General features: G+C 39.0%; 1 protein-coding gene across 4 annotated transcripts in view; it reads right to left on the reverse strand.

The window, feature by feature from the left end:
* LOC150110596 (rab11 family-interacting protein 4A-like) overlaps positions 1-21,282 on the reverse strand; it is a 249,791-nt gene that overhangs the window by 24,247 nt on the left and 204,262 nt on the right. For all 4 annotated transcript variants that reach the window (XM_090395061.1, XM_090395062.1, XM_090395063.1 and 1 more), the window contains one exon: positions 2,897-3,034. In XM_090395061.1, coding sequence (XP_090251187.1) covers positions 2,897-3,034 — 138 coding nt within the window. The remainder of the gene's footprint in view (positions 1-2,896; positions 3,035-21,282) is intronic.

Genomic DNA, 21,282 nt, shown 5'->3' on the forward strand with positions numbered 1-21,282 from the left:
GACTAGTTTCGACCTTTATTGAGGTCTCTTCAGTGGGAGCCAGGCCCAGAGCTGGAGATACCAGGCAGAAGCAGTAGCAAGTCATCTGTGCCTATGGGAGTTGCCAAAAGGTTTATCACCTTTTTTAAAAATTACTCTGGATTTAGAGAAAGATGTTGAAAATTTATTTATCACTAGGTTAGACTATAATAGATTTAGTTTAATCCTTTGTCCCAGTGAGAGCAAACAAAGTTTGCTGGATAATTACTGGATAAGATAGTACAACACTATATTTAGTCCTGAAGATATTTTCAGGCGCAAACTTTGTTTGCTCTCACTGGGACAAAGGATTAAACTAAATCTATTATAGTCTAACCTAGTGATAAATAAATTTTCAACATCTTTCTCTAAATCCAGAGTAATTTTTAAAAAAGGTGATAAACCTTTTGGCAACTCCCATAGGCACAGATGACTTGCTACTGCTTCTGCCTGGTATCTCCAGCTCTGGGCCTGGCTCCCACTGAAGAGACCTCAATAAAGGTCGAAACTAGTCTGGGTAGATGGCCAATCCCTTTAATGCATAACAGTATACATATCCACATAGGAAATGTGTTTTGCATTATGGGAGATACTGGGTTAGAAGTGCCTGGTAGCTTGCTCCACCTTTGCCACGAGTTGCCTTGGTGTTGCACTACTTACTGGATAAGATAGTACAACACTATATTTAGTCCTGAAGATATTTTCAGGCGCAAACTTTGTTTGCTCTCACTGGGACAAAGGATTAAACTAAATCTATTATAGTCTAACCTAGTGATAAATAAATTTTCAACATCTTTCTCTAAATCCAGAGTAATTTTTAAAAAAGGTGATAAACCTTTTGGCAACTCCCATAGGCACAGATGACTTGCTACTGCTTCTGCCTGGTATCTCCAGCTCTGGGCCTGGCTCCCACTGAAGAGACCTCAATAAAGGTCGAAACTAGTCTGGGTAGATGGCCAATCCCTTTAATGCATAACAGTATACATATCCACATAGGAAATGTGTTTTGCATTATGGGAGATACTGGGTTAGAAGTGCCTGGTAGCTTGCTCCACCTTTGCCACGAGTTGCCTTGGTGTTGCACTACTTACTGGATAAGATAGTACAACACTATATTTAGTCCTGAAGATATTTTCAGGCGCAAACTTTGTTTGCTCTCACTGGGACAAAGGATTAAACTAAATCTATTATAGTCTAACCTAGTGATAAATAAATTTTCAACATCTTTCTCTAAATCCAGAGTAATTTTTAAAAAAGGTGATAAACCTTTTGGCAACTCCCATAGGCACAGATGACTTGCTACTGCTTCTGCCTGGTATCTCCAGCTCTGGGCCTGGCTCCCACTGAAGAGACCTCAATAAAGGTCGAAACTAGTCTGGGTAGATGGCCAATCCCTTTAATGCATAACAGTATACATATCCACATAGGAAATGTGTTTTGCATTATGGGAGATACTGGGTTAGAAGTGCCTGGTAGCTTGCTCCACCTTTGCCACGAGTTGCCTTGGTGTTGCACTACTTACTGGATAAGATAGTACAACACTATATTTAGTCCTGAAGATATTTTCAGGCGCAAACTTTGTTTGCTCTCACTGGGACAAAGGATTAAACTAAATCTATTATAGTCTAACCTAGTGATAAATAAATTTTCAACATCTTTCTCTAAATCCAGAGTAATTTTTAAAAAAGGTGATAAACCTTTTGGCAACTCCCATAGGCACAGATGACTTGCTACTGCTTCTGCCTGGTATCTCCAGCTCTGGGCCTGGCTCCCACTGAAGAGACCTCAATAAAGGTCGAAACTAGTCTGGGTAGATGGCCAATCCCTTTAATGCATAACAGTATACATATCCACATAGGAAATGTGTTTTGCATTATGGGAGATACTGGGTTAGAAGTGCCTGGTAGCTTGCTCCACCTTTGCCACGAGTTGCCTTGGTGTTGCACTACTTACTGGATAAGATAGTACAACACTATATTTAGTCCTGAAGATATTTTCAGGCGCAAACTTTGTTTGCTCTCACTGGGACAAAGGATTAAACTAAATCTATTATAGTCTAACCTAGTGATAAATAAATTTTCAACAATTCAAGTAATTATTAATCAAATTCTCCTTCAAATGAATAATATATGTGTGTGTGTGTGTGTGTGTGTAGAAAGTTTTTTACCTTGGGTATAATATATGTAAGATACCAAGCTATTTTAAACCTGGTTTTTACTCCATTTCCCAAGTAAGCAAACAGACAAATAAGTCAAGTTTGTACCTGCATGTAATGCAAGTCTAAGTGACCTGTAAAGTAGTACAAGTCTAGGCAACTCATGGTAAAGGTGAAATAAGCTCTGATCACTATTCTTAATATTTACCCTTAATTTACCCAGGCTATACCTATGGTAAAAAACTTTCTACATCTATCTCTCATCCTGAGATTTTTATTTAATAAGGTGAAAGCACCTTTTGGTAACTATACCAAGGTTAAGTAATATTACTTAACCTTGGTATTTCTAAGACTGGCTCCCACCGATGAGACCTCAATAAAGTTCGAAACCGGTCTGGGTAGTGGCCCCTTGCCTTTAATGCATACCATCATACATCTCCTCAAGGAGATGGGCTTTGCATCAAGGGTAAATATTAAGAATAGTGATCAGGGCTTATTCCACCTTTACCACGAGCTGCCTAGACTTGTACTACTTTACGGGTCACTTAGACTTGCATTACATGCAGGCACAAACTTGACATATTTGTCTGTTTGTTTGCTTACTTGGGAAATGGATTAAAAACCAGGTTTAAAATAGCTTGGTATCTTTAACATATATATATAAAAACTAAGGATTCTTTAAAAATAAAAGCAATATTTAAGTTCCTTTAAAATTATTTTTACCTCAGATGTAGCATTTCTCTCTTGACGAAATTTTTCACTTTCTCTACATGCTAATTCTTGTAAAAGCCTATGTTCTTCACGAAGACTAGTTAATTCTGTAACATTATCTGAGAGCTTTTCTTGAAGTTGCTGCTTTTCCTGCATAGAAACATTAGTGTCAAATAATTTATCATACTAATTTTTTTTCTTTTACAGAATATTATCTACTCAAGTCTATAGTGCTTTAACAGATCTAATAACTAATGGTAGAAATGCAATAGTTTGCCTTTACATTAAAAATTAAAATAAAATATTTCTTAACAAAGTTCTGTGCTAGGGAATGTCTATACTAGTTCATATTTTAATTAATAATATTAAGTTAATTTGTACTACTTTATTTTCTATGAGTGTGACAGATTTAATAGTTTAGATTTTAAGAAATAGTTGTATATTTAATAGCAATGGTAAGTTGTATACCACAAGAGAAGAAGAGAACACAATTTAGAGTAAAGTGGATGACAAACAATATTAAACAGGAATTGCATGGTTTTTCATTTTGGGAGACAGGTGAAGAGAAGATGCATGAAGAATATAAGACACAGGCCAGAAGAGTGACTAGTGTGGTAAGGAAAGCGAAACTGGAATATGAGAGGAGATTGGCCCTAAGATCCAAAGAAAATCCTAGGGAATTTTTTAGCTATGTGGCCAGTAGGAGGAGAAATGACTGTGGAAGAAGGACATTGTGGGATAAAAATGGGAATAGAATGACTGATGCAGAGGACATAGTGGAATTGTTCAATGAATACTTTATTGGAATATTTCATCCTGGAGGAGTGAATTTTAATACTACAGAGATAGGGCAGGTTCGAGGTTTTAAGGTGCAGGAGGAGAGTGTGTTGAAAGTACTGAGTACTCTGGATGTCAGTAAAGTTGTGGGACTGGATGGTATTTCACCACGAGTTTTGAGAGAATGTGCTAAAGAACTGACAACTCCTATGACCTGGCTTTTCAATAAAAGTCTGGCTGCAGGAAAGGTGCCCAGGGAATGGAAGGAAGGTAAGATAGTGCCATTGCATAAGGGTGGTAGCAGACTGGAAGTGTCTAATGGCCAGTCTGTGTGTCATCAGTAGTTAAGATCTTGGAGAAAGTAGTGAGGGACCGTATATATACAGCACTGGGCAGATGAGGGTAATGTTATCTGTGAGAGTCAACATGGATTTGTGAAGGGGTGCTCTTGTTTTAGCAATATGCTAGCCTTTTATAATAAATTTACAAGAACATTAGATGAGGGGAAAGGCATATACTGCAATTTTCTTAGGCTTAGCGAAGGCATTTGACAGGGTGCCACATGATCAGCTGATATTTAAGTTGCAGCACATGGGTTTGGATGTCAGGTTGGTCAACTGGATTCAGGATTGGCTGTCTGATAGGTATCAGAGAGTTGTGTATGGTGGAGCAGTTTCAAAGAGGCAGAGGGTTACAAGTGGGGTCCCACAGGGCTCAGTACTAGGACCTATATTGTTTAACCTTTATATCAATGACATTGCCAGTGGATTGCAAGGGGATATTCAGTTGTTTGCGGATGCAAAGCTGGGAAGGATTATTAGTAATAGTGCAGATGTGGTAGCCCTGCAAGAGGATTTGAATAAGCTAGATAGATGGGCAAATGAATGGGGGTTTCAGTTTAATGCAGCAAAATGTAAGGTCTTGAGGTTTGGGGAACATCGATGGGATGCTGCATACTCTATGGGAGGAGTTATACTGGAGGAAGTAGGGGAGACAAGAGATCTGGGGTTGATGATTGATAGAAACCTGAAGTTTAGGGGACATATTGCAAAGGTGGTGAAGGTAACACAGAGGATTGGTGCAATAATGAGAAGGACACTGACCTGCAGAGATAAAAGGGTTATCATTCCGTTGTATAAGACTCTGATCAGACCACACTTAGACTATTGTTCTCAGATTTGGTCCCCAGGATTTGAAAGGGATAAATTAACTGTGGAAAGGGTACAAAGGTGGATAACAAAGATGGTTTCAGGACTAAAATGTTAGTTATGAGGATCTGCTGAGGGAATGTGGACTGCAGAGTTTGGTGGATAGAAGGAGAGGCGATATGATTGAGACTTAAACTGTTGAGAGGTGGTTACAGGGTTGACACTGGGGAGGTTCGGGAAGGAGTGATGACAAGAGGCCATCCCTCGAAGTTACGAAAGGAAACTGTGAGCAAGAGGGTGAGGAGTGGTTTCTTTGCGTGGAGGGCGGTTGAACTGTGGAATGCATTACCTGATGGAGTGGTGAGAGCAAGAACGGTCAATGAGTTTAAGGAGTGGTATGATAGACTTTGTGTTTCTTAGGAAGGACCTCCCACGATGAGTCTTTTGACTCTATGGAGGCCTGAATAATAATAATATTTTGTATTAAAGTAGATACTATCAGGATGGTATTAACACCCCAACCAGCCATGACGTATATAGACATCAAACTAAATCTGGATACGATTCTCTAACACCCGTTGAATAACATGGATAAGAAGTGTAATTTGGTCTCACTATTTCATCCACCTCAGCTGGTAGGGAGGTTAATGCATAATATAACTACTGTAGCTAAGACATCTCTGTTAGGGGATTTTAATATGCAATATTTTGTGAGGAGCTGTGTGTGTGTGTGTGTGTGTGTGTGTGTGTGTGTGTGTGTGTGTGTGTGTGTTAACAATGCTGATGATAGCCAATGAACTGCAGTTAAAAAGATTAGGATATCAGGAAGACAGAGATCATGTGGATGGCAGTTCATTTGAGGAAATCTGGACAAAACACACAGTAAGTTGCTAGTATAGGCTGGGGGGGGGGTACAAGGAATGATATGAAAGACATAAGCAAATTAGCCCAATGAGTGCAGGTCAAGTTATTGACCTGCACTCATTGGTCAGGTCAAGTAATTGTCTCAGAGGATTTCAACTAAACAGAGAGAGAGAGAGATTGGAAGGAAGAAAGATCACATGGTAGGAAGGAAATGGAATTTATTCACCTACTAAGAGATTATTACTTGAAACAGCAAGTTAGGAAGAGGACTCTATTTGAGAATGACACTGGATCTGGTTAAAGATCCAGTGCCATTCTCCAAGTTACTCAGATTACTTCTGGTCAAGAAATTGTGACTCCAGAGGTTGCAAACATGAGGAATTTTCAGTTAATGTGTATATGTGGAACTACAAGGCAGGTGATTATGAGAGGCTTAATATACAGCTTAAAGCAGTGCCATGGCATAAGAATCTACAAAGAAAAGATATTAGTAGTGCAAGTAAGATGGTCAAGGGATATCTGAAAGGGGAAAAATTAGACTGTTACACCCAAGGTCAGGAGAATAAATTAGGTAGTAGTAGTTAGATGAATAGGTAGTATCCATTAACCAGAAAATGCAAAAAATTGGACAGTACGAAAAATGATATTGCTGTGACTGATGTGATAGGAACTAGTTTGAGAATGGAAATTGATGACGTACTCAGGATACTGCACAATCTCAATGCAAATAGCCATGGAATTAGATCAGATTTCAGCATATGTATTACAAGAACATGCAGAGGAACTGGCATTGTCTCTGATTAGGCTGATTAGTATCAGCTCTGATAAAGTACCAAGGAGTGGAAGGAAGGCAAAATTATTCCATTGCATAAAGGAGACCCCAGGACTGTGGCAGCAAGTTATGGACCATATATCTTTGGAGTGGCAGTAAAGGTATTGAAAAAGTTAGTCAAAGAAAGAATTTGGGAATGGATAGATAAGGATATGATACTCTGTGGAAGGGGGAATGACATGACTTTGTGACAGGTAGGTGATGCCTTAATAATTTAGTAACTTTTTCTAATAGTGTGGCAGCTGAGTTGGATAAAGGGAATATGATTACACAATGATACTGCTGGATTTTGCAAAAGATTTGAAGGGATACCACATGGAACTCTTATGCAAATAGGTAGTACCATCGACAGGATGTAGCATAGCGGCAGCCTGCCTCACGGCGCAGCTTAATGAGGGTGCTCGTTCAGCCATATTGCAGTAGGCGCCGTCACTACGCTAACAATTCCTGTTAGTGTAGCAAGTGTGGAAAGAAGTTTTTCCAAGCTTAAACTGATTACAAATTATTTGCAAACAGCAATGATCCAAGAAAGATTGGTTGATCTAGCAACTATATTGATGGAGACAGACATAGTTTATAATTTAAATTTAGAAGAGCTTATTATTATTATGTAATTGTTTTGCATTCATGTTTCTCTTATAAGAAAAAGAAAATAGCAATTGGAGATTTTCTTATATTTTTGTCTTATAATCCATCAGGGGCAATATTTAATTGTTTGCCTCAGGGTGCTATCTAATCTGGCGACGGCCCTGCAAATAGGTACAAATGGGAGAGGAGATATGAAGTTGGTAATTTGGATATGAGGGTGGCTTATGGACAGATACCAAAGAACAGCATACTGAAGAGCAGCATCTAGGAGAAAGCAGGTGACCAGTAGTGTGCTGCAAGATTGTGCTTGGGCCACTGCTGTTTAATTTGTATATAAATGATATAGGAAATAATTTGAAGAGAAACAGTCATTTGTTGATGATGCAAAATTTGGTAGTGAAATAGTTAATTGAGACAACATAGAGGAGCTTACAGGAATTTTTAAATAGAATGAGTATGGATAAAAGCTAAATGGTACCAAATTAATGTGGAAAGTGTCAAATTATGCATTTTGGGATGCTAAAATTATAAACTGTATATATCACATTGATAGATCGATACTCCAGAAAAGTGATGAATAGGAATCTTGAGGTGGTGGTGGAGGGTAGGAAGTTGAATTTCAGAGAACATATTTCAAAAGGTAGCCAAGCAATTCATAGGATAATTTGACTGTTTAAGTATAGATAAACAAGCAGAGATAATGAAGTTATTATTCCTCTTTATAAGGCCTTGATACAGCTACATCTGAATTAGTGCAGGAAATGAGAAGTGATGGAGAAGATACAGAGGTATGTAATTGAAAAAAACTGGAGACTGATATTCATATCCCCTCTCCCTCTTATGCTTATCAGTCTCCAGTTTTTTTTAAGTTACCAAAGTTAGCACCTGGCTAGAAGTCATCTATCGAAATGGATGACATGGCAAATTTACCACTCTTCAAGTGGTGAATAACTGGATTGGATTGTGGAGAATGAATGGAATGGATTGTCAGAGTCTGTTATGAGTACTATGTAAGTCAATGTGTTCAAGGAGAGGTATGACAAATCAGCAGCACACCCGGGGGGGACAAGGGGCCCTGGCACCCCCCAAAGAAAAAGAAAAAGCACTAGAAAATTTTCCAAAAATCTTTTCGTAATTAAAATTCATTTTTTTTTTTTTATTTATGTTGTGTCGTGTCTTCTATTTCTATACTACTTATGAATTAGTGATCATTGCAGATGCTCAGTTCTCAGTGTGTATTCTCAAATCTTCTACTCAACTTCCCCCCCCCCTCCCCAAGATTAAACCCCGAGTGTGCTACTGTGACAAATATTGTGTGGATCTTTAATGATAACTCTTCCCACTCCATGGAGGTTCCATGCGATACTACTACTAACAACGACGACTTTAATGTCAGTTTATGTCAATCTTCCTTGTGATATTGTATTCTGAGATACAAATATCACAAGGGTGTTAGTTCTTAAAATACAATATATCTCTAAAGTGCAGCTACAAGGCTTTCACATGACATTTGCCCTTCTGCTGGAAAAATCTCAATTAAAATCCTGTCAAAGGATGCAAGATAACTTGATATATCAGATCAGATAACTTCAGATGAAGTTATCTGATCTAATATATCAAGAGTAGGGTTTAGAAATTGGTTTATCTCCAAAAATAGACAAACCAGCTGAAGAACATGCAGTTAACAGAAATAACATACTGGTCTCATAGCCTTTGTTTCCAAGCAATCTTAAAATATACGTAAGCTTGATGACATTAAGCACATGTAACAAGATGGCTTACATCTTTTTAATAGATTTTCCATATCTTCACAACATATGCAAAAAATATACTGAAAGGTTGGCTGATTGTTAAGATTATGCAAAAAGGATTACAAGTTAAGTAAGAACATTAGAAATTCAAGCATTGTATTATTATTATTCAGGCCTCCATAAAGTCAAAAGACTCATCGTGGGAGGTCTTTTCTCAGAAACACAGTCTATCATACCACTCCTTAAACGCATTGACTGTTCTCACTCTCACCACTCTATCAGGCAATGCATTCCATGGTTCAACCACCCTCCATGAAAAGAAACCACTCCTCACCGTCTTTCTCATAGTTTCCTTTCATAACTTCCAGGGATGGCCCCTTGTCACGACTCTTTCCCACTGTTCAACAAAGTAAAAGAACTCCCCAGTGTCAACCCTGTAACCACCTCTCAACAGTTTAAAAGTCTCAACCATATCACCTCTCCTTCTATCCACCAAACTCTGCAGTCCACACTCCCTCAGCCAATTCTCATAACATTGTACAGTCCTGACACCATCTTTGTTATCCACCTTTGTACCCTTTCCACAGCTAATTTATCCCCTTAAAATCCTGAAGATTACATCCGAGAACAACAGTCTAAATGTGGTCTGATCAGAGTCTTATACAACGGAATGATAACCCTTTTATCTCTGCAGGTCAGTGTCCTTCTCATTATTGCACCAATCCTCTGTGTTACCTTCACCACCTTTGCAATATGTCCCCTAAACTTCAGGTTTTTATCAATTATCAACCCCAGATCTCTTGTCTCCCCTACTTCCTCCAGTATAACTCCTCCCATAGAGTATGCAGCATCCCATCGATGTTCCCCAAACCTCAAGACCTTACATTTTGCTGCATTAAACTGAAACCCCCATTCATTTGCCCATCTATCTAGCTTATTCAAATCCTCTTGCAGGGCTGCACTATTGCTAATAACCCTTACCAGCTTTGCATCATCTGCAAACAACTGAATATCCCCTTGCAATCCACGGACAATGTCATTGATATAAAGGTTAAACAATATAGGTCCCAGGACAGTACTTTTAACTCTCTGCCTCCTTGAAACTGCCTCACCATACACAACACCTCTGATACCTATCGGACAGCCAATCCTGAATCCAGTTGACCAACCTGACATCCAAACCCATGTGCTGCAACTTAAATATCAGCTTATCATGTGGCACCCTGTCAAATGCCTTCACTAAATCCAAGAAAATGGCAGTATATGCCTTTCCCTCATCTACTGCTCTTGTAACTTTATTATAAAAGGCTAGCATATTTCTAAAACAAGAGCGCCCCTTCACAAATCCATGTTGACTCTCACAGATAACATTACCCTCATCCACCCAATGCTGTATATGTTCCCTCACTAATTTCTCCAAGATTTTAACCAACTACTGATGACACACAAACTGGCCTATAATTAGACACTTCCAGTCTGCTACCACCCTTATGCAATGGCACTATCTTACCTTCCTTTCATTCCCTGGGCACCTTTTCCGCAGCCAGACTTTTATTGAAAAGCCAGGTCAATGAAGCTGTCAGTTCTTTAGCACATTCTCTCAAAACTGGTGGTGAAATGCCATCCAGTCTCACAGCTTTACTGACATCCAGAGTACTCAGTACTTGGAACACACTCTCCTCCTGGACCTTTAAACCTCGAACCTGCCCTATCTCTGTAGTATTAAAATTTACTCCTCCAGGATGAAATATTCCAATAAAGTGTTCATTGAACAATTCCACTATGTCCTCTGCATCAGTCATTCTATTCCCATTTTTATCCCACAATGTCCTTCTTCCACAGTCATTTCTCCTCCTACTGGCCACATAGCTAAAAAATTCCCTAGGATTTTCTTTGGATCTTAGGGCCAATCTCTTCTCATATTCCAGTTTTGCCTTCCTTACCATACTAGTCACTCTCTTGGCCCTTGTCTTATATTCTTCATGCATCTTCTCTTCACCTGTCTCCTTATATCTCTTCCATAGCTTCTCTTTTGCTTGCAGTTCCTGTTTAATATTGTTTGTCATCCACTTTACTCCAAATTGTGTCCTCTTCTTCACTCGTGGAATACAGCTTACCATTGCTGCTAACAAATATTCCTTCACAATTTCCCAAGCACTAATGATATCCCAGCCTTCCAATTCCTCCCTCCACGAAACTTCTCCAAGTTGATGTCTAAGACTATGATAATCACCTGCTTTATAATTCCACATACATTCCCATCTCTTTGATACTCCTGCATGTCTATTCATTTTCCAAGTGAAATCCATATGGTCACTTTCTCTCCAACTGGTGGGAGAGAGGTCATCTCAGTTATTATCAACTCTTCTGATGCTATAACCAAATCCAAAACTCTTGAACCTCTTGTTCCCTCTGTTATATGTTGCCTAAGACAATTGTCACTCAAGAATTCTAGAAATTCCATTCCCTTATGCTACATGCAGCTTCCTCTCCCCAATTTATACTGTTTTAGTTAAAATTTCCCATAACCATTCTTCTTGCACTTGCCATGCTCAACTGTCTCAAAATCTCCTGGTCCTTACGCTTTGTGTTTCTTGGTATGTAGCAACACCCCACTAAATATCCTGTCTTGCCCACCTCCACTTCACACCATATGCTTTCAAAGTCATTAGTGTCACAGCCTTCCAAAGCCTCCACTCTTAAAGGACATAGATTGTCACTTATCATAAGCAGTATTCGACCACCACGCTGTCCCTTCCTATCTTGCTGAAAAATGCTGTACCTAGCAACTTCTATTCCTGTTATTATATCCTCCTCTGTCAACCACATCTCAGTGATCCCAATAATCTTTGGCCAGGGTGATGCTATCAGTGCCGCCAATTCATCTTCCTTATTCCAAATGCTCCTGGCATTAGTATAAAGCATAAAAATGCCATTGTTTCTATACCCAGCATTATCCCCTCTAGACTCCACTGGGCTCAGCATTACCTGATGTTGTCCCCCATCTCCCAATTATCTATTCCCACGAGGCCACCCCTGCTACCATCCACACTGACTCGTTCAGAACAGCAATCTCTCCAGATGCCTACGTCTTTCCTCATTCAAATGCAAGTGGTCTCTCGCATACAATTCCTCTCTGTTCTCAAATGCATTCCAATCCTCTCTTCTGACACATTCTCGCTATTATGCCATTCACCGCTCTTCTGCTCAGCTCGTCACTATCATACCTAGGCAACACACACACACACACACACAAATCTTTCTTCTGTGTCTTCTTTCGTACACCCTCATGCAAGAATCTCATATCTCTTGCTGCCCTACTTACATTACCATTCAAGTCATTTGTTCCTACCATCACAATCATCTCATCCACCCTCTCTTAATTGCCATATGATATCTGAATGAAAATTGACCCTAATACCCATTCAAAGGAATATATAATGCTTTGAGTGCCTCTGGCTCAATTTTGTCTCGCTCTCAAATTCATTTGCTGTTTCAAGCTTTCTGAACTCTAAATTATTCTGAACTATTATACTTTATCTTGATGATTATTAATCTTCTGTACACAAACAATCTAAAACAGTGAAATCATCTTCCTTGGTGATGAATATCCATAAATGCAACTGTCTTCTTATTCCAGTTCTACAGACAGAGCTTGAAGAGGAAATAGGTAGTGATTCAGCAGAAATAGTTGGTCTGTAAATTGGATGTTAGAGGATTCTAACATTATTTTCTTAATTTGTTTCATCTTTATTTATAAACAGCCCTTACAAACACACTGTTGTGAGCTCTCCTCTGAAGAAATTTAGCATAATTAATTTTTCCCTTACAAAATATTTTCTGACTGTATTCCTAGTATCATATCCTTTCAGATTACAATGCCAAATGGAAACTTGTAAATTGAAATGGAATGTATACAGTTACTAAGAATAATTATCTGATGTAGCATGTGACTGAGGTGATACAGTGTTTGAGATCTGGATCTGGTAATAGCACCAGACAATACACCATAACCAAGGTAGCCTCTCTGCCTCCAATCAGGAAAAGTGATCACACAATTTCATCTTGGGAGGTTGCTAAACTTGGAGTTTTCAGTTAAAAAGGAATATGTGTAAACTGCAAAGTTGTGATGTTAAACCTATAGGTAGCTTAGAGACATGTCACAACATAAGAAGCTACAAGCACAGAATGTCGATAGTGCATTGGAGATAGGGATTGTTTGAGGGGAGCAGTATCAGACTGCATGCTGAGAGCCAGGAGGTTAAATCAAGTAGGAATTAAATGGATGAGTAGCATCAAAAGTAGGAGCTGCAAAGAAGAAAATATATTGTGAAAGGAATATAAAAAAGTTAGTAATACACCCACGTGCAATTCAAAATGCAGGCAAGAAGGGTGAATCGCATAAGAGGAAATTAGCTAAGCAGCTAAGGAAATCCTAGAGTGTTTTTTTTTTTCCTTCTCCTCATATGTAGTGAGTACATAGAAATAATGATTGTGGAAGAATAATTTAAACAGTTTGATAAGAAAGTAACAAAAGTAGAAGAAATAGTTGAAATACTTAAGGATCATTTTGTATTTCAGTGAAGATAATGCAGTTGCTAATGTGACAGAGGCTGATGCGAGAAATGACAAAAGAACTGAAAGTGCTCTGCATTCTGAGAAATATCATTGTGAACACAGTAGTTGGATTGGATGACATGCTAGTCTATGACTTACAGGAATGTGCAACAGTGCCTCTGACAAACAGGCTTAATTTCTCAGCTCTGGCAAAGTTCAAAGGGAGCAGAAAGAGGACAAGATAGTTCCATTACATAAAGGAGACTGCATGATAGAAATAGCAAATTACACGTCAATTAGTATCTCAGGAACAGTGAATGAAAGGTTAGATAAAGGTAAAATTCAAGAATGGGTGGATAGGAATATGAGTGTTTTGGGATTCCCAAGGGGTATTGGGAATCCCAAAACACTAAAATGGATTTGTAAAATATGGATTTTACAAATCCATACTGCTCATAGAGCAGTATGGATTTGTAAAAGACAGGTCCTGTCTTTATAATTTATTTATATTTTACAACTGAAAGTTGGTAAGTTACAAATGGTTATAAAAAAATAAGCCAAATGAAATAAACATTGCAAAGCATTTATTTATCTACATAATTCCCCATCAACATTTATATACTTGCCCCATTGCTTTACTAGTCCTTCAAAACCAGCAACAGCATGGAATTCTTTTGTCTGTTGTCTTAGCCAACTATGCACCTTGTTTTCAACCTTCTAATCATCAACAAAATGTCTGCCACCGAGGTGCTGTTTCAGCAGGCAAAAAAGGTAGTTACTTAGGATTCAGGTGAAGAGCTTGGGGATGTAAGGCAGATGTTGGAGTACCCACTGAAGTTCTTCAATTCTCGCTAGGGCTCCTGTAGCTATATGAGATCTCACTTTGTCATGCAGGAGAAATACTCCTATCAGTAGGCCTGGATGTTTTTGGTAAATTGCATCCTGAAGCTTCAATCAAATTTTACAGCAATATGTGGCATTCACATTTTCACCATGCTTCTTAAAATGGGCCAGCAATACCCCTTGGGAATCCCAAAAGACCATGAGCTTTCCCACTGATGGAAAAACCTTGAACTTCTTGCTTGCCAGCAAAGTGGGATGTTTCCATTGCACTGAAGCATGCTTTGATTCAGGTTGGTAGTGGTGAACCCATAATTCATTCCTAACAATATTGTTTACATCTCTCATTTGCCTGCATGGCAGAAGAAATATTACAAAGTCATAAACATTTGGTTCATTTTGTGCTGAGGGCACAGTTCTCTGGATACCCAGCATGTTTACACGTTCTGAAAATTTTAAATGACCATTCATTATGCTGTAAGCTAGACCAAGACCTATTGCACTCTTTATGCTGTTTGTTGTTATCCACTTATCATCTCAGATCATTTGTTCACCTATATGACAGTGGCTTCTGTCGCAATCTCAACAGAGCAGCCCAATGAGTCTTCACCGTGACGTGCCGAGTGTTCCTGCAAAATTTTCTGGACCAGTTTGAATTGCTGCACATGACAAACAATTCTTGCCATAAACAGAATACATTTATATCCTCTAAATGTCCTTTGCAGGAAATAATTTTTGTTCATAAGAAACATATAATAGAATATCATTCGACAACTGCATACTCCTCAAGCATTGTTACCATTTTAGAATGTTGAAAATAGCTACAAAATATGCATGCACATCTACTACATGTAATGTTATCATCCTAGACTATGCTGCTACCTAGTGATGCATACCGAAACCATTCACTTCCAATTCATTTGTTCATCTTACAGAGAGAAAGTAAATTAGAGGGACAGCTGAGTTGGATAAGAGAAATGTGTACATTATGATTCTGCCAGATTTTGCAAATGCATTTGACAGAATACAGCATGGGAAACTATTACATTAGATGGAGCAAGCAGGAATGGATATGAGTTGCTTGCATGGGTAGTGGGGTGGCCTGACGGACACCACAGAGTAGTATATTACTATTATTATTACTATTATTACGGGCAACTCCAGGGAGTCATTAGACTCATCGAGGGAGGCCCCAAATCATATTCATCACAACTATCTGACATTCATACAGTATCTATCATACCTCGCCTTAAACTCATTCACTGTCACAGCATCCACTACAGACTCAGGGAGCGCATTCCACTCATTCACTACTCTAAAAGTAAAGAACCCAGCTCTAACACCTTTACTAACCACACTTTTGCCCAGTTTCCATGGATGTCCCCTAGTCCTCCCACAACCAGCCCCGTTCTCAAAAATATCTTCTGAATTAATTTTATAGAAACCCTTCAGTAATTTGAATGTCTCAATCATATCTCCCCTCCTCCGCCTATCAACCAATTTTTGCAACCCACAAATCCTCAACCTGTTCTCATACGGTTCATTCCACAGACCTGCTATCATCTTGGTCACTCGCCTCTGGATCCTCTCCACATCCTCCCCATCAAGAAGAAACCTAGGTGACCAAATCTGAGCACAGTAGTCCAGATGGGGTCTTATCAAGGCTCGATAGAGAGGAACAATAACCTGCTTGTCTCTGCTTGTCAACGTATTCTTCAGCAACCAAGTGATTTGATGAGCTGTTTTGGTCACTTTTGCAATGTGTCCCCTAAATTTCAATTCCCTATCCACCAACACTCCCAAATCTCGTGCCTCATCAATTTCCTGGAGCAGGGTTCCACCAATGCAGTAAACTGCCTCCAATCTTTTCACCCCAAAATGCATAACCTTACATTTTGCCACATTAAACTGACATCCATTCTCCTTAGCCCAGACCTCCAATCTATCCAAATCATCCTGCAAAATTTTGACGTCATCTGCATTCACTATTGCCCTACCCAACTTCGCATCATCCACAAACAAATGAACTGTTCCTCTCAGATCATTTCCTATATCATTTATGAACAAATTAAACAGCATTGGCCCAAGAACAGATCCCTGTGGCACACCACTAGTCACAGGCCGTCTTGTGGACTCTACTCCCGAGTAAACCACTCTCTGATATCTCTCCGTCAACCACCCTCCTATCCATCTCACCAACCCTATGTCCATTCCCATATGCTGCAATTTACTGATTAGAATTCCATGTGGAATCCTGTCAAAGGCCTTGGCAAGGTCCAGTAGAATCACCGTAAACCCATTACCCTTATCCAGTTCAGCCGTCACTGTGTTATAATACGTGAGCAAGTTACTGAGGCATGACCTACCCTTCACAAAACCATGCTGTCCCAGATACAGTATCCCATTTTCTTCAATCCAATCTTGTATTTTCCTTTTGACTATTTTCTCTAAGACCTTTACAATGATTCCTGATATGCTAATCGGTCGGTAATTTACAACAGCAGTCTTGGAACCACCTTTATGCAGTGGAACTATTTTCCCCTCTTTCCACCCGCTCGGGACTAACCCAGACCCGAGACTCAAATTAAACAAAATGGTCAAGGGTACTGACAATTCTTTAGCTGCTTCTCGTACAACACGAGCTGGTATACCATCCAATCCCACAGATGTATTGACATTGAGGTTATGCAGTAGACTACTCACCTCCACTTCATTAACCACAATTCCCGTATAATCTACTGGTTTATTCGTTTCTGCAATGTCACCACCTTGATGATATACTTTTGCAAAGTGCTCACTCAGTAACTCAACTATCTCAACTGATTCAGTTACCTCCCTAGCATCGGCATTCTTTAAAATCAATCTGCCATGTACATTTTTCCTTTTACTTGCTACATATCTAAAAAAGTGTTTAGGATTCTCTTTAGCCTGCATGGCCAATGTTCTTTCGTAATCCTTTTTTGCTTTTCTTACCACACTTGTCACCCTTCTGGCCTGCGCTTTATACCGTTCATGTGCCTGCCGGTCACCCTTCTCCTTAAATTCCCTCCATAGTTGTTTCTTTTTTTGCAACTCAAGCTTAATGGTGTTATTCATCCATTTAACCCCTACTTGATTTATTATTCGGACTCTAGGTATACAGTCAGCCATTGCTTCATGCAAGCACTTCTTAACTACCTCCCATGCACTATCAACTTCTAGTCCTTGCAGTTGTACATGCCATGGCACTGAACCAATCAAACTCCTAAGCTTGTCATACTTTCCCGCCCGATAATTCCACATGTACCCTGTCTTAATTGAAAATTCTACACCTTTAGCCACCTCCCAAGTTAAGACCCTATGATCACTCTCACCGATTGGTGGTAATGTGGTCATATTTGTTACAGCCAAATCCTCAGATGTAATTACTAGGTCAAGCACTCTCTGACCCCTAGTATTTTCCATTACATGCTGTCGCAGATAGTTATCCCTTAATAACCGCATAAAATCCAGTTCCTTCCTCCCATGTGTCCTCTCCTCACTCCAATCAATGCGACCATAGTTGAAATCTCCCATAATAATCACCCTCCTTCCACCCATTTCTTCTATTTGCTTGTGCATACTGTCACCACCATCTTTTACATCACCTGGTCTATAGCAGCACCCAATTGTATATTTAGTTCTGCTAGCCACAATCTCACACCAAATGGCCTCAAATGTGCTCTTTTCTCTATCCTGCAATTCAACTTCTATTCTCCTTGGCTGGAGCTCATCAGCTATCATCAACAATACTCCTCCCCCCATTTTATTCTCTCTGTCATTCCTGAACACACTATACCCATCACATTCAATCCCACTAGTTATATCATCTACAGTCAGCCATGTTTCACTAATACCTATAACCTGTGGTCTGGAAGTGCCAACCATGGCCAAAAACTCTTCCTTCTTGTTCCTAATACTCCTAGTATTAGTGTACATGAATTTAAGACCCCCATTAGCCCCAACCCTACCTTGATGCCTTATATTAACTATCCCACTCTGATTTGTTGTCCTTATTTGCTCTGGCATATTATATTCATTCTTACATTCAACTGCCTCCATAAGGACTGTATCTCTACCCACCCCCCCTAACAAATCTAGTTTCCCTGAATTTGCACATCCACTACATTCAGCAACACTTTCTCAAGTCTTCTTACACCGTAACCATTCAAATGCAAGCCATCCGTCTTATATAGATCCTTTCGCCCATCAAACTCACTCCACACATCCACAAATTCCACACCACTCGTCATACATAACCCACGCATAAAGTCATTTGCAATTATAGCCCTCCTTTTAAAAATTTCACTGTCATACCTTGGCAAAAGACTAATCATTCTAACTCTCTCACTCTTTTCTTTTGCTACCTCAAACAATTCATTCAGGTCTTCTATCATTTCCATTTTATCTCCTTTCAAATCATTCGTACCTGCCACAACAATCATTTCTTTCACCCTTTCCTTTTGCTCTCTAATAGACGCAGTTACGTCCTTTATGGTCGCACCAGGTTGGTACGATTTTGTCAAATCCTCTACTAACACGCCTCGTACTAACGAGTCTCCATACAGCACTCTATCCTTCATTTTGTTCATGTTCACATTCATACGTCTATTTTTCCTGTCATACCTTTTATTATTGGTTGGTCCATTCAGTCTACTTTTGTTCATGCACTCTAGCTGCTGTTTTGCTCTTTATATCGCACTATTCAACAACGCGATCTCACTCAATGTATCTATCGCATCTTTTTTGTTCTCTGAGAAACCATTTATACTATCATTCACACTTTCTACATTCACACTCTCACAATTTTCATGTACAACTTTGCCGTTTCTTGTCATATCCCTATTTCCTTCATTTTGAAGGTTGACAAAAATATCACACTCACGATCCGAAATACGCTTCAATTCCGCATTCTCCCTACATTTTCTACACACATTCAATCCTTTATCATCATCTAACCACACTCCGACTGCACTCCGCAAAGCGTACATTTCACAGCTAGTACACTGACTCATTTCTTTTATGCTACCGTTCTTTGATAATGATGGCGAACCTTCATTACTGGCCGCCATTTTCCTACGCACAGGTGCGATATTTATCCGTAACGTATTTTGTCAAATTAAACGTTATAACACACCAAAAATAGACGCACTAAAATACGCAAGGCAAATAAAACAAAACTACACAATATTAAGTAATTTGTATCGATAACTGAAAATGATACTTATCTTATCTGGAGCTTGCACGAACACTACTCATTACGAATTCATCTAGCGGCGACTTCCGACATAGATTACGTTATAAAACACTTTAGCACACTAACCACGTTAATAAAGCTCTAATAATATACCAAAATTAAACACTTAAGTCCATTAAATTGAATCCAAAACACCAATAAATCAGCAAAATACACAAATCTCTCAGGAGCTCTCCGATAGCACGACCGTTCACCAGCTAGCCTCGACACCAGATATGGTGTCGAGGCTAGCAGGTACGTATATGGTGGAGTAGAATCCACAAGGTGACCAGTGGATTGCCTCAGGTCTGTACCAGGGATAATATTGCTTAATAAAGGTGGTGTAGAGATGATTTAAATAAACTGGCAGTGTAGTCAAAGGATAATGGTTAGTTGTAAGTTTAATGTGGTAAAGTGCAAGCTTATGAGATGCAAAGATTACATACTGCATATTACATTGATGGTACTGAATTTCAGAAAATTGAAGAGACCAGGGATTTGGAGGTGATGGTAGAGAGTGAGAGCTCAAGTTCAGAGAACACACTGCAAAAGTTTGCAAAATAGCTCATAGTATTACTTAGATGTTGAGCACATTGACAAGTGGAAATATAAAGAGAAATAATAGCCTCCCTAATGCTATGGCATGGTTGCTGTATGCACAGATTTGGTCACTTCGGTTTCTTGGGCATGAGGAAATTATTTTTGTTATTATTACTACTACTTGACATCTCCAGGGAGTCCATAGACTCATCAAGGAAGGGCACCTCTACAACTCAATTCACCAACGACCACAACTACACGAATGCCAGCTACTGCTGACCACCACCACTGGTATTTCCACAGACAATCACAAACATCCATGCCCACTGCGGGATTCAAACCCACAGCCTTTTGGCTGGAGAGTGGATATGCTAACCACTTGGCCAGCCAAGGAGAGAGAATTCAGAGCAGAGGCAAGTGACCAAGATGGCAGTGGCTCTGTGGAATGTACAGACCTAACACTAAATTCAAAAACTGAGTGTGCAACAACAGTATAAAGGCAGAATGAAAGTAGACTGAATATAAATTTCAACTCTTGTACCAACTACTATAGGGGTATGTTATTTCTTTCATTGACAAGCTATTTCTTCAAAGACTTTGCTGCTCTGTGTGAAAATATAGACATCAGTTATGCTATTCTTACTGCATGTTGAAGTGAGGTCATTACTAACAGGTAATGGGTGGATAATTCTTTTTGAGCAAAAGCTGGATTGCTGGTGTATTTTGAAGTGAAGTCAACATTTACTGAATTTTTCCAGAATACCACATTACTGCTGCAATTAACTTATCCAATTCTAATCAGCTTATGTAATTAGATTTCTTCTGCTAAATGACCTAAATCAGTTCAAAGAAGTAATAAAAACTTTATTCTTGAGGAGAAAGAATGCTTTCATAAAGAAAGTTGAGCTTATATTTAGATGTCAAAAACATTTACTTTGGAGACTGCAGTTAAAAAAAAATAATAAATGACAAGGATATGATTATTGAAATATTGCTTGAGAATCCAATGAAAAACACACAAAAACTTCAAAATCAGTGGCATTATTGTTTGGCATTGTGAAAAGATGGAAACTAAATCTATGATAAAACTACAGTTTTAGTTTAACATCTGTTAGTTAAAATCCATGACCATTTGATTGAATCATCAGCAGTTAACACTTTACAATCCGTATTTTCTTCTGGCAATTTAGATTAGTTTTTGGTTAACCAAGAAAACGATAATCAAGGTTGATCACTGCTAGATTTAA

This window comes from Typopeltis vanoorti, chromosome 1 (assembly GCF_054136105.1).
Source record: "Typopeltis vanoorti isolate ZY-2024b chromosome 1, IOZ_Tvanoo_1.0, whole genome shotgun sequence".
In the NCBI taxonomy this organism is placed as follows: Eukaryota; Metazoa; Arthropoda; class Arachnida; order Uropygi; family Thelyphonidae; genus Typopeltis; species Typopeltis vanoorti.